Genomic DNA, 15,294 nt, shown 5'->3' with positions numbered 1-15,294 from the left:
TAGAATTTTTCAAATCTTGATTTTTAAATTCTTTTTTGTGATCACTTCTCAAATGGCTATTTTCAAATCCTTTTCATTTTGAATATTTTTGCAAAAGGTGAAAAAAGCATGAAACGCATCATTCTTATGAGCTAGGAAGAGAACCCAACCAAATCTCGAGTAGTCATTATTCATACTCGGGGTCGAGCTATCCGACCCGGGTTGATCAAAGACAAGTCAGACATGATAGCTCCGGCCACCATCATAGATCTCGACCGAGATCGACCTACAGTTTCAGGTAACCCTTGGAACATTGGCGCCGTTGCCGGGGACCTGGAAGCCATCCCATCATCATGGCAGACAACCTTGACAACGACCATAATTCTGATATGGAAAATAGTATGCCGCATAAGAACGCGGACATTACACCAAAAGATACACCTCAACCAAACGGAGACATGCATTTGCCAAATACAGAAATCTTAGAGGCCCTACAAGCTCAACAGGATCGTCTCACACAGCTCGAAAAAGAGGCTGAGTGGTGCGGTTTTTATAGTCCACAAACTAACCAGCAAGTGCACCGGGTCGTACCAAGTAATACCTCAGGTGAGTGAGGGTCGATCCCACGAGGATTGAAGGACTAATCAACAATGGTTACTTGATTTAATTAGTTAGGCGAATAGAAAATAGTGTTTGAGAGTCCAAAAAGCATTAAATATTAAATTCAGAGTTTGAAGACAGGCAAGTAAATAGGTTGGGAATAAAGTATGGAGAAGGCAGTTAAGGTTTCAGAGTTATCTAATTTTCTGGATTAACTTTTCTTACTAACTATTTTAATCATGTAGGATTTAATTTATGGCAAACTATATATATGTGACTAGACCCTAATTCCTTAAACCTTTCTAGTCTCCTATAAAATTCATCAACAGCCAATTCCTTGGTCAATTAATTCCAATTAGAGGGTGATGATCAAATTCCAGTTTGTATGCCACAAAAACTCTAATTATCCAAAAATAAAAGGATTATATGTCACGTATCCTGTTAAATCCAGATAATTAAAATTTAGGAGAATATGTTTTCAAGTAAAGAGCTTTTCCAAGTTATACAAGAACGCAATTAGAAAGAGGGTCATACTTCCGTTCCACCCAAATTCATAAAATAAAGAACGAAAACAATTCTTAAATATAAATAAAGACATGAATTAAAATAGAAAAAGCAATAAAATCAATCCATACAAATAGACAGAGCTCCTAACCTTAACAATGGGGGTTTAGTTGCTCATGGTTCAGAGAGAAAAACTAGGATTGTAAATTGGAATGGAATAATGTTGTGTTGGAATCACCCTGTTGGAATTCCATTTTATATCTAATCCTAATTAATTTAAAATCTATCTTTCTAAAACTAAAATAATATCTTTTTCTAAAAATAATATTTGAATTTAAATTAGAATTAATTAACAAGTCTTCAGTTGATGGGTGGGGGCCACTCGTTTTGTCCATTCTGCAGCTTCTAATATGTGTTTTCTGGGCTGAAAACTGAGTCAAAACAGCCCAGAAATCGCCCCCAGCGTTTTTCTACGTTTTCTGCACGTGGCGCATGTCACGCGTACGCGTCGATGGTCTTTTTCGCGTGTCACGCGCACTCGTCAGTCACGCGTACGGGTCGCTGAGCAAATCTTCAAATCATGCGTACGCGTCAGTCACGCGCACGCATCGCCATGGAAAGCTCCAAATCACGCGCACGCGTCAGTCACGTGTACGCGTCGCTCCTTGCTGCCATCTTCTTTGGTTCTTATGCTGTAGAAACTCCATTAAATCCAGCCGAATGCTACCTAAAATAAACAAAAATGCACAAGACTCAAAGTAGCATCCATAGTAGCTAAAAGGTAATTAATTCTTGATTAAACTCAACAAATTACATGCAAATTCACTAGAAAAAGATAGAAAAGATGCTCACGCATCACCGAGCATCAACGAGAAGCTGAGAGGAATCTCCGGAGAGAAACTAGGCGACGTCGAGAGCTAGAGGACAAGCTCCTAAAGCTCGAGGCTGATCTCAAAACTAAAACCGTTCAGTCCAGTCACGATGACAGCTCCCACAAGGTTCAAGATCCCTTCACCAAAGAGATCATGAAAGCTAAAGTTCCAAAGGATTTTAAAGCTCCCGACATGACCTCATACGACGGTACCTCGGATCCAAGCCATCATCTCAGCAATTTCAGAAGCAGGATGTATCTCACTGACGCCTCGAACGCCGTTCGATGCAAAGCCTTCCCGACTACCTTGACAAAGACAGCAATAAAGTGGTTCGACAATTTGCCTCCTAGATCCATCACAAGTTTTGACGACTTAGCCAAAAAATTCCTTGCCCGATTCTCCATCCAGAAGGATAAAGCCAAACACTCCCCGAGCCTGTTAGGGATCAAGCAAGGAGATCGGGAAAGTTTTCGGAATTACATGGAAAGATTCAACAAAGCATGTCTAGACATACAAAGTCTACCAACAGAAGCAGCCATCATAGGTCTCATCAATGGCCTACGAAAAGGACCTTTTAGTCATTCCATATTAAAAAAAGTATCCAACATCTGTAAATGAGGTACAAGAAAGGGCAGAAAAGTATATTAACATAGAGGAGAACTCTCGATTAGGAGAAACCTCGAAACCTGGATTCTCCTACCCCTATCGGGACAAGGATAAAGAGTCCAAGAAAAAAGAAGATCAACCCAATGAGAAGCCTAGAAAATACCACAATTACACCCCTCTTTTGCCTTAGAAAATAATACAGTTACCTCATGAGGAGTTAGCTGCACCCACAAATGATATAAATACTACTGTTGCATTAGGTTTACTTACATCAGTAGCATATTTCTATGCGGGTCTTTCGAAAAAGGGATTAGCTTATTTTGGTAAATACATCCAACCAACTCCAATCCTTCTACCAATTAACATCTTAGAAGATTTCACAAAACCCATGTCGCTTAGCTTTCGACTTTTCGGAAATATATTAGCTGATGAATTAGTAGTTGTTGTTCTTGTTTCTTTAGTACCCTTAGTAGTTCCTATACCTGTCATGTTCCTTGGATTATTTACAAGCGGTATTCAAGCCCTTATTTTTGCTACTTTAGCTGCGGCTTATATAGGTGAATCCATGGAAGGCCATCATTAACTTAACAAATTTAGGAAATAGTCTTTTTTTTTTAGTTTCTAGTTTAGTTTGACTCGCCACAATATATGTGCGGCTAAAGATAGTATACTTAGGTAACAAAAATACATAAAAGAGAAACAAATAAGTTTTAAATTCTGATTCTATTAATTGAATATTCAAAAATACGAGATTAGATTAAATGCAATCAAAGTATAAATAAATATATGATTTGGTAAAAAAATAGAAAAGATTACTTGAGAGCTATAAAAAAAATAGTAAAAAATCTTTTAAATAATGAATCTTTTTCCTATTTTTTTTACTAAACTAAAAAGAATCTTTGTTTTCGATTTTTTTCAATACCTTTTTGGTATTATTTTTGTTATATTTTATTTTGTTAATTCAATCTATAACATAAATATTTTTTTTACATTATAATATAGATCTAATTTGAATATTATTTAATTAGAGTCTATTAATTTGTAAATGTAAATATTAAGAACTTTAACTTTGAATATTATAACACTTTTTTCAAAATTTTGCCAAACATAGATATTTGTTTAATGTAAAAAAAGAAATTATTTCAAAAAAACTAATACTTTTGAAATAAAAGACAAAAATTCTTATTTATTCGATTGGGTTATGTCATATGAATTAAATTTTACTGCATATCAAATAAAATAAACGAATGTTTTTATTTGATTTGACAAATTTCGTTTTTATGAAAATTTTTTACTAAAATACAAATATTAAAAAAAGTGTATTAGTATTAAAAAAAGTGTATTAGGAATTTTAATTTGTTTATTCGACCTTTTTTAGTACTTTGAAATATTCGGAAATATTAGAAGTATTGTGCAAAGACTCAGAAAAATAAATAATTCTATTTATATGTTCACTCTTTTTTTTTATTAACTGAAGCCTTTACAAAAGAGATAAAACCGACGAATAAGAAACAAAACTCATTAGGAAAAAAAATATTTTATCTTTTATTCATTTTTTTTATGGAATATACGCATAAAAAAAATATATATATATATATATGAGAATACCATTTTTTTATTGAAAAAGAGATATGCACTTTGATCGACAAATGCAATAATGGATGGATAAAACAGAACCGTTAACTATACAATTCCTGAACAATTCTTGAAATCGAAATGAGAAGATGGTTTTGTCATTATGAGATAAAAAAAATAAAATTTGATACATAATTTATCAATATTACTTTTTTTTATTCAAAAAACCTTCTACATTTTAATTATAACAGTAACTGTCAGTATATGTAAACCCTAGAATATAACTAGAAATTGTTACAGAGATAATATCTATCGGGTATCTTATCCGTATTCCGCATATGATACGTATATACCAGAATTTGAAATAAGATTCTCGTGCTTCCATAATTGAAAGAAGTTTTCCTTGAAAAAATAAATTCAATAGAAATTGAAAAATTGACTATGACATGCTTTGTACCGAATAAATAGGACTGCTATAAAAGGAAGAGACATGTATCTAATATGGATACTAGATATATGGCTAGCTATAGCAACGGAAGTTAGATTTGTGCAGGTTTAATAAATATACTAGCTTTATTACATATTCCAATTGTATTCTCAAATAAGAAGGGGTGGTGTGTAAACTCTCCCACCTTTGTAAATTAGAATTCTCTCTATTAATATAATAGAAATATATATATAATTTTGATAATTTGGAATTTGGAAAAAAATTCAAAAGGGAGGGATTAAGTATTCTAAAATGAATTCTATGATTTCTATTATATTGTTCTATATTATATTGTTTAGGACTGAAAATCCTCTCTCTTCTGATGCCTCAGCCATCGTCTTCACTCTCTCCTCTTGGACTAGCATTACGTACACACAATTCAGTGATGGCAAAGGATTTGTTGCCAGGATATTTGACCACACAGTTCCGTAACTCGCATCATCTAGGCCCATCAAAAATTGGTGGACTCTCTCTTCTTCCCTTCGCTTCTCAAGTTGAGATCCAATCTCGTACTTACATCCACCACACGTGCATTTGGGAATTTACTTGCACTGTGCTTATTCATCCTACAGTACTTTCAATTTCCCATAATACGCCGTCATGGCTATTCTTTCCTGCTTGCATCTCGTCAAATCTGACTTTAGTTGTTGTATTCGTGGTCCGTTCACATCGAAAAATCGCTCTTTGATATCCACAGTGTCCGCGCGTTCTCAACATATGCAAAGGTTGACCGTAGGCTTGGTTCGATCCTGTTCAAGATCCATGATACAATCATGTATTGTACTGTCCACCAATCTTCAAGATCAGATGCACTTTGTTCTAGTTCGTGAGAGTTCCATCCCGATTTTCTTCGAGTCTGAAGTGATATTTTCACAGCTCTGGCCCATTTCTCATAATTTTCTCCATGCAGCTGCACTTGCGTGATTACATTTCCTGGGTTGTCACTCGCATTGAGGTCATATGGCGAGTAAATTTTCTTAGTTCTTTTTCCTGAAACCTCTGTTACATTTACAGAGTTCTTTCCTAGTTCTGCTACCATGGTTATGCAACACAAGTTCTTTTTGTGTTTGTCGGTATTAGAATATGCTCTGATACCATGTAAAAAATAAGTTGTTTTAACCTGCTTTTTCATTAGTCATAAACACGTATATATACATCTTTTGATATGAAATTATACCAAATCTTTCCTATTTTTAAAGGCATAATTTACGATCATAATAAATTAGAATGCATAATTTTCTATTCTAATAATAAATATACATAGAAGTACTCTATTTATACTTAATTATAGATATATTATTAATATAATATTTCTATTAATAGCATTGTTATGTCAACATTCTACAAAATAATAAAAAGTAGACTAAATCACCAAAAGTAACCATGAAAGATTGATTCGCTCACAAAAGTAACCATGGAAGATCAAAACTCCTCAGATACCCACAATTGATTTGCTCCGTTTGTCAAATGTGACCAAATGTTAATAAAATATTGTTAAATTATACAATATGTCCACATCCATTGCAACGTGGCAAAAGAATACCTTAAGTGGATTAATTTTTTTTGTTAAAATTGCATTTATTTAGTTTATTAAAAAAGAAAATGTTACTCTTTCAAACATTGAAATTAGAAAACCAATGAGTAATAGCTCAAATGGCATAATCTCTCCATACTCATCTTAGAGGTTGCGGGTTCTTCGTATCTTTGGTAAAAAAAAAGCATTGAAATTAGAAAAATAGAAAGAGGTGTTACCCCTCCCTTTTGAGCGTAACATCAATCATGCCCTAACAGAGCAATTTTTCATCTTCTTCTTCTCTAGCGTACTCCCATTGTACTCTGATTCCATTCCTGTAACGACATTAGAGAAGGAGGTTGCTGCTTCTCCAACGGACCGTTTAGAGGCGTACTCTGTCACACTTAAAGGCTCTATGAAGTAATACTTTTATGAACTAAGTCATTCAATGATTGTAACCTCTAAGTTATAAGAGTTGTTCGTTCAATGTGAAAAAATTAGTTCTATTGTTGTGGTTATTTCTGATAGGGTTTGGATTTGTGGTAACTTTATCATATTCTTGTTCCTCTATTTAAGCTGTATAATTTTTTATAGTTCAAATATTGTGGTAATTATTATTCTTGAAACCAAATTGACAGTGAAGTTAGGTACCATGATGGTTAGGATTTGAGTAACTTGGAATTTGTAAGATTGCCACTAATGGTGGATTTTATTGGAGGCATCTCTGGGTGTCAGAACCCAACCACAGGTAAAATATAAATTTGTTAAATTGTTTAAACATTTTTTAAGCTACTAAGTTTACTTACATTAATGTCTAATTTAAATTATAAGCCACTACCACATTGAATTTATCTCCTAATATGCCGCATACACCGCGCAAGTGCCACCACCAATTAGGCCACCAACCACAAAAATAAAGAGAACAAAGAGATCCACCAAAAGGCCTCCTCCATCACAAGTTCATACCCCTGTGCCTCAGGCTCCAACTTTAAACACTCTTTAGCAGCCATCCAATGCATCTGTTAGGCCACCCACGGTGTCCCCACATACAATGCAAGGAGCCAATGCAGGCGCAACTTCTAGGTTCTCACAGTTTATGCCAATACCAAGATTGCACCTTACACCAACATGGCCAGTTCTTGGATTCTGACCACCCAAACCATTTATTACTATGCAAGGCACAGCCTATGGATTATCCAATGGGAGCAGCAACTCAACACCAAATTAAAAAAAATTAACAGTCTTTATATTTTTTGGAATCTATATGTATATAATTTAGCTCAAAACTTTACTGCTAAGGATCAGTTATGTTTACTATTTTTATTTTGGATTATTATGTCATGTTCGTATGCTATATACACTACTTAAACAGTTATTGATGTTCCTTTTTAGAACCTTATGAATGCTTGAGTGCTTAAATTGACCCTAAATGGTACTGAGTACACGTATGCCTACCAATACATGTAATCGTCAATGTAAACAGTCGACGTATGTCACTCTGCTAAGGTTGCATCAGACTTGGCTATTTTTGACAAACGGAACAAATTAATTGTGGGTATCTGAGGAGTTTTGATCTTCCATTATTATTTTTGTTAGCGAATCAATCTTTCATGGTTATTTTTGGTGGCTTTTTCTTTTTTGATAATAAAAAACATGAGTTTTTTTTTGTTATTTTTGCGAAACAAAAAATGAAAGATATATTCACAACAAGCATCCAAAAATATAATAAGCCGAAATAAAAAAATGTGTATGTCAAAAGAGCAAAACATGCATGAATAACAAAAAAACCCCAATACCATAATTATCATCCTTCACAACACAGTAATCCATGCAATTAAACCACATGCTTGCTACAAAATTTGCATTCTCTACGTTTTCGCAGATATCCCAGCAAATACTATCCACACGTACCCAAATAACTTTAACACACGTCAAACTCTAATTACACCACGTCTCTTCAGCACCAGCTGAAAAAAAAGGTCTTAGGCACCGTAGGACTGCCCTTAAATTAAAAGTTAAACAATTGTGTCGTATGTGAGAAATATATTCGAATTGAAAAAACTAAAAAGCACAGGCCATAGCCCATAAGCAGTGAGACCCACCAGTGGTAGTTTCAGACTTTCAGTCGTCTCCGTTATCTCATGCTGTTTATCCTCCGAGTCCCGCTACCCATTCTGTTAGGTCACTCCTTTCTCTCTTTTCCCAATTTCTCCGTTGAATTCTCAAATTTCTAATCTCTCTCTCTCAGGCGATGAAGGGCGTTGGTTCGCACAGCAACGATTGGGCATACTATCCCTCACCCTCTTCAAATCTATCTGCTTTTGCGGCCCCCTTTAGCGTCAATCGATTCTCTCCAAACGACGTCGTTTCGGCCCTGCCGTTTCCCGATTCTGCTGAATCCGCTCTTCAACCCCGATCCTACGGCTACGATTTCTTCTCCAACCCTATCAGAGAATTGGATTCCGCGCCTCCTCCTTCAAAACCTTATGGCTATTCCGTTGTTGATTCCTCTTCCAGTGTTCGATTGCCTCAATTTAAGTCTCTAGGTCTGGCTACTATGGACTCATTCTCTTATGATCAGTGTTCTTCCAATAATGGTGGAGAACCGAGCCATGTTGATTCTCAATTTTACTATTCTTCGTATGTTCCATCCCCAATTCATGATCCAGCTCCTTCTGTTGTACCTAATCATTGGCCTGCGTTATCATCCGGGTTTGCTTCCTTGGATGGCTCCACTATTGCTGATTTTGCTAAGAATTCACCTGAAGTAGGGTTTATTGGTCCAAGTGCTGGACTGTGGAATCAGTTTGCAGAGTTAAACCATGGTAAGGGAATGCATGTGGGTGTTGGGACCAGTTTCTCCGCAAATCAAACAAACGTTGCTGGTTCTGCTGTTGAAGAAAGGATGAACCAAGGTTTTCTTTTTTTTTTTTTGGCCTTATATATTGTTGGTGTTGTCCAAGTTGTTATGCTCATTGTAGTTGTGTTCTATTGCTTACTTAAATGGTTGTGTGAGAAACTTTATGCAGGATAAGAACGAAATTAACGTTCCGAATTTCAAATGAAGATTTTTTTTCCCCCAATGTTTGAAATTTGTGTGGTGCCCTGTGAGGAATTATTTGTTTTAATGCAGGATGTCAAGATTATCGTGAAAACAAATTATTTATTTTAATGCAGGAGGTCAAGAAGGGACAGACTCTGTTAATGGCAAAGTTGCACAAACTACTGGTTGGGAAAAACAGAGCTTTCCTGCTGCAAGTGCTGATCATTTGGGTGGTAAATCTTGTTTGTGGGGAAGCTTCAAACCCATGCCAGTTGAGGTTTCAGGTACATCTGTTATGGGATCCACTTCATTACCTCTAGAAACACATGGTGAGGCTCCTGTGAAAGCTGGTGATTCAGGGAACTTGTCACGTGTTAGTTCTTATGACAAATTTTCCAGGCAGCGTTGTGATAGGCCATTACGAGTTGATACAACATCTTCGTCACCTATACCAGGGCTGGTCATGGATTTGAAAATGAACAATGATCCTACAGATGGAGACCTTGGAAACAATAATTTATATAAGGTAATGGAGGCTGATCAAGGACTTAGTTCTGGAACTTCAGGTGGCTTTGATTTAAGTCATCTCCGCCTGCATCTAGAAAGAAATGAACCATTCTCATCAAACAATGCTATGGACAAGATCGATCCAAGGAATGTTGTGGACTATATATTTAAAGAGACAAATGGAGTTCAAGATTCTCATGTGGATTTGGATAAATTGAGCTTGAGACTCAGTGCTAATCGGGATGTCAATTCCATTGAGAAATCTTTTGGCAGTGCAGATCGATGCAATCCTGCTGTAGACTCACCTTGCTGGAAGGGCGCCCCTTCCGGTTACTTTTCTTGTTATGAAACTTCTGAGACCAAGCCTTTGGAATATGTGCAGAAAACTGAGAAGTTCTCTGGTTATGTTATTCAAGAGCCTCAGAATTGTTTGCTTGACACCGACAATAATGTGAAAAGATCAAGTAAAATTTCAAACAACAATCATGATCTAAATGATTTTGTCCATCAAGAAGATATAGATCTAAGGAAAATTCCGGCATTCAATTTTAAATATCCAAATTGCAATTCTTATAATGCAACGCGTAATACCTCTCTTCAGTCTGAGCCAAGCTGTAATTCTGAGGTTAAATACCTGAATGGCGTTACTGAAGTGAAGGAAAAAAATGTCCCACCAGTCAAGCCAATTCATCATCGTGATTCTAGAACCTCTTGGATAGATCATTCTCTTGTAGATGAAAACAAACTGCTGTATCATAAACCAGAGACTGATGGTGCTAATGCTGGAAACAATATGAATGAAACTGATGTGAGTGCTGGGAGCAATGTGAATGATGATTTGAAATGTGGTATATTTCAGATCCCAGAAAATACCTTGTCATCTACTACTGTAGTAGATGCATCTAAATCACTTGAAAAGTCTGCTGAGAAAGTATCAAGTCCAAAATTAAATGTCCAAACGCTGGTTGATACGATGCACAATATGTCAGAATTGCTTCTTTTTCATTGCTTGAATGATGCCTGTGAATTGAAAGAACAAGATTTCAGCGTACTAAAAGTTGTGATCAGTAATCTCAATGCATGTTCTTTAAAGAATGCTGAAAAAATTACCCCTTTGCAAGAATTTCCTTCACCACATCCCGGAACTTCCAGGCATGCCAGAGAATCATGCAAGATTCAACAGGTATATTCTTATCTCTTCAATTTATTCAATATATATAGCATCTCTCAGGAAAGGTTAATACAACATATGTCTAGCTATTGCTGATATGCTGTTTGTTTTAATTGGTTTTGAGTTCCATGAGGCAGTGTTGTACGCCAGTTAAATTAGTACTATATTACATAACTTGTATGTTTTCCATCTGTATTCTTAGAATGCAAGTTTTGTGAAGCACCAAGTAACCCAATTAGTACCAGAGATTCCTAAGGTTGAGCTTGAGAATCCACTTGTTGAAGAGGCAAAAAACCTGCATATCAAATCTGGAAAATTAGTCCAACAACTTTCAAGGTCCATTTCTCCAAGGGGTGATGCAGAAATGAAAAAAGAAGATGAAATGACTAAGGTGCTTTAATATCTCATTTATTCTTCCTGTTTATCCTTTCAGATGTCCTTACGACTAAAGGGGTGAAAATTAATTGTTGCATACTTTTGCTTTATAGGCTTTAAAGAAGATTCTTAGCGAGAATCTGCATGATGATGATGATGATGATGAAGTGGAGTCTCAAACTGCAGTGCTATATAAGAATCTATGGCTTGAAGCTGAAGCTTCGTTGTGTTCCATTCATTATAAAGCTCGCTACAATCAAATGAAGAATGAAATCAAGAGGCTCAAGCAAAAAGGTTGACTGTGTTGTTTTTGGTATATCAAATGGGTCATTTGTTACTATACAGTACTAGATAAAATAGTATTTCAACAAATGATATGTTCCTTTATTTTTTTATTTTTATAAAAATTTACATCATGTTTTTGTATCCCTTTTTATGTTGCAGACGTGGGAGATCAATCTAATATAAGCCAAAGTTTTGCAACACACATTGATGCAGATGCAAATGCAAAGAATATGCCTGCTTCAAAATCTTCTATTGACATGAACAAGCCTAATCCATTGACACCTGAGGGAAATACTAGTCAAAACCTGGATAGTCTTGTCCAGAATTCTAATCTTTCTAGCACAAAGAAAGATGTTGGGAATGGTGAAGCTTCTGTTTTGGCTAGATTTCACATTCTGAGAACTCGAGGCGACAATTCTCCATCCAAAGGAAAAGATGTTCAAACCCATATTAATTTTAGCCAAGAATCTCCTCTTCTAAGCAAAATGAAGGTGGATGATCATGAGGCATCTGTCATGGCAAGATTTCATATTCTTAAATCCCGTGTCGAAGATTTGAGTTCATCTTCAAAAGACACACTGTTAGATGGATTTGCTGACAAAGGAATGGATAACACAATACTTGACGCAAAGGCATCAGGAGTTAAGAGTTTAGATGTCCATGTAAATCCTTCCATTGTGTATCTCAGTTCTTACAGTGCTGTTGACAAGTCAATTCCAAAGGAGCTTCAACTCGATTTGGAGGACAGTGAAGAAATTCAGCCTTGCGAGAACCACAAGTTTGACTACAACAATCAGCATCCTGCCGATGGCTTAGCATCGGAATGGGAACATGTTTCTAGACTGGAAGGATGTTGAGGGGAGGAGCTTGTAATAATAACGTTTTCAAGAAATGGATTCATCAGTGAATGACCGAATTTAATTTCTGTATTAGTTATGTTTGAGACATACATTTGCAGAATTTGATCTTATTTATGTTTTTTTCATGTATGTATATAAGTTTGGTTTCTTATGTGTCTGTTCTACGTTCATGGAACAGGTTGGGTGACCGTATTGTCAATGTGTTCACTCAACATTTCATGCCTTGTTCTCACATTTGTTAATTTGTCCATGTGATGCCAGTAGATTCAATAGAGATTATTCAAGTCAAGGTGTTTGAAACCTTAAAATTGATAGAAGTTAATTATTCTTACTAATGAACAAGATTAATTAAAGAAAAAGACAAAAAGTACATAAGGTAGACTTTTCTTTCTTTTTTTTTGTTTTTTTGTTTTTTTGTTTTTTTTGTTTTTTGGGTCATAAGGGAGACGTAAGACGTGAGTATATTTTAACAAAACTAGTACGCGTTCACTCAATTATTTAATTCACTTGCGTGATTCCTTTGAAGTCCTATTGTTAGCAATAGCAGTTGATCCTTAATATCATCTGAATAAAAGATATACTTGTGCAATTGTCTTTTTAATCTAACTAAAACTAAACGAACATATAACTATATTTAGATACAGGATAAAATAGACTAAAACATAAAATACTATTAACATATTAAAGGTTGGAGGTCCAGATTAATTCTCATTTGTTTCTTGTTCAAGGTCATCTAAATTTAGGTCTAATAGATCCTATGCATACCAATCCAAAAAAATTACATGTTTCGTATCAAAAAGGAGGTTAAACTTATAGTTCTTATTTAATTTTATTAGTAAAATAATATTATAAAGGTATGTGCATTTCATTCACTACAGTCTAACTCACACGTAAATATAGTTGCAGAAAAATAGAATAAACTCAAGTTAAGCATCTTGACTTTTTTGCATTTATGTTAAATTCATGTCTGACTCAAAAAGAAAATGTAAATATGTAGAGTTTGTTTGAGTGTTATTAAGTTATTAGAAAAAGATATTTTTTTATTAAAAAAATATCTTTTTTAAATTTTTTTAGTGTTTCGTAAAATTGATAAAAATTAGTGTGCTTCAAAAAAAATAATCCTAAAAAATTAACCTGTTATCAAAGATTATCCGGTAAATAAAGTTTTAGATTTTTAGGTAACCCATTTGTAAATACAAAAAAAAAAAAATTAGGTAGCGCATTTGTAAATAAAAAAATAGTCAATTTAGAAAACAACTTACAAAAATTGAGATCCAAAAAAAAATTAGTGAAATTCAAAATCATAAAATCAAAACAGAAAGAAATGTTCTTATTAATAGTAGCAGGGGATATCATTCTGAGTCAAAAAGATACAGAAGACAGGGTCAAGGCCAGAGAGATGAAGACTGCTAGAAGCCACCGTTGGGAGGTTGTTGAGGAGCGTGAGGCTTAAAAGGCCAATTATGATCTAGTTTTCTTTTATTAAGTCACTGGCTCCGAAGCAACTTCCTCTCTCACCTGAGAAACCAAAACCAAAACCACCAAAAGCTTTCGCGCCCGTCTCTCTGTATGTGTGAAAGCATGCAATGCACGGTAGCAGTGCAGTTAGAGTGAAAAGAGTGTTCATCGGAAAAGAATAAAGCAGAATATTCAACCACCTTTCATTAGGTCATTAGGGATTATAACTGATATTTCTATGTATTTTTTTAATTATTAAAAATGAGCCTAATAAATAATTATTCTATTTAATCTTTGATTTTATGATGAGAAAAAATAAGAATATATATCCAAAATGGCATTTTATCCACTTATTATAATTTTCTAAGATTAAATTATTTAATTATTTTTTCTTAATATTAGTTATTTTATATGCAATTTCTATTTAACCTTTGATTTTATGATGAGAAAAAATAAGAAATATATATATACAAAATGTGTTTTATCCACTTATTATAATTTATTAGGATTAAATTATTCCATTACTTTTTCTCAATATTAGTTATTTATTTTACATGCAATACAAAAATAAAGAGTAAAGTATTGTTTTTGTCTACAACGTTCGGAGTAAGTCCAAATAGATCATATTGTATTTTTTAATTATTCTCACATGAATGTATTCATTCTCAATTAAGTCTTACTTGAATATGTTCGATTTTAATATTGTACCCAAAATTTGTGTTCAAATTTTCCTAAAAAAGTAAAATATGTAAATGTTTTAGGGATTAGTTTCAACTTTTAATGAGCTATTATTATCTAGAGTGGATAATCAGTTTTGATTCTAATATTTGTATTCTAACTTCAAGAAGAGATTTTTAGAACTCAAACTAAAATCATGATGTGTAATCGATGGCAGTATAACATTGAATCACTTTTACAAATGTTAGGGATACAAATAAGACAATTTAAACGTTAGAGACACAAATAGGATTCAACCCAAACGTAGAGGACAAAACGATACTTTACTCTAAAAATAAATGAATATAATATTTATTTAATTAACTTAACCGATATATCATTATGTTGTTCAATGAAAAGAAAAATTATAAATATAACAAAAAAGAATTTATGTTTGTAGAAAAATAAAATATACAAAAAATAATTAAATATTTTTATTTAATTAAAAAATAAATTTGATACAAATATTTTTCATAACATTTTAATATATGTACTAACATGAAACTAAATTATCCAAAATACTATTAAAAATATTTAAAGTATCAATAGAAAAATATAGTTACATTAAGTACATGAATAATTAAACATATATCAAATTCTAAATATACTTAATAACTGAATTAATAAATTATTATATATATTGTGTGTGAGAGGCATACATCAAGTTCTAAATATACTTAATAGCTGAATTAATAAATTATGTGTGTATGAACAACATATACTTAATATCAAGTTCTAATAT

The 15,294-nt window shown here is 33.8% G+C and overlaps 1 protein-coding gene across 1 annotated transcript; it reads left to right on the top strand.

Moving 5' to 3' along the window:
- Window positions 1–8,147: 8,147 nt before the first annotated feature.
- LOC107622773 (uncharacterized) lies at window positions 8,148–12,528 on the top strand. Its single transcript, XM_016324795.3, has 6 exons — window positions 8,148–8,312; window positions 8,385–9,051; window positions 9,314–10,869; window positions 11,060–11,248; window positions 11,346–11,526; window positions 11,677–12,528. Exons 2-6 carry the CDS (start codon window positions 8,388–8,390, stop codon window positions 12,372–12,374), a joined length of 3,288 nt encoding a protein of 1,095 aa, XP_016180281.1. The 5' UTR covers window positions 8,148–8,312; window positions 8,385–8,387; the 3' UTR covers window positions 12,375–12,528.
- Window positions 12,529–15,294: the final 2,766 nt, after the last annotated feature.

This window comes from Arachis ipaensis, chromosome B10, assembly GCF_059453495.1.
Source record: "Arachis ipaensis isolate K30076 ecotype BB chromosome B10, ASM5945349v1, whole genome shotgun sequence".
Classification (NCBI taxonomy): Eukaryota; Viridiplantae; Streptophyta; class Magnoliopsida; order Fabales; family Fabaceae; genus Arachis; species Arachis ipaensis.
This window is presented reverse-complemented; position numbering and strand designations above follow the sequence as displayed.

Bases quoted from the DNA above. Each gene is read 5' to 3' on its own strand.
- LOC107622773 (XM_016324795.3), top strand. From the start codon at position 8,388: ATGAAGGGCGTTGGTTCGCACAGCAACGATTGGGCATACTATCCCTCA. The intron at 9,052-9,313 runs GTTTTCTTTTTT...ATTTTAATGCAG, and splicing joins TGAAGAAAGGATGAACCAAG to GAGGTCAAGAAGGGACAGAC. The intron at 11,527-11,676 runs GTTGACTGTGTT...TTTATGTTGCAG, and splicing joins CAAGAGGCTCAAGCAAAAAG to ACGTGGGAGATCAATCTAAT.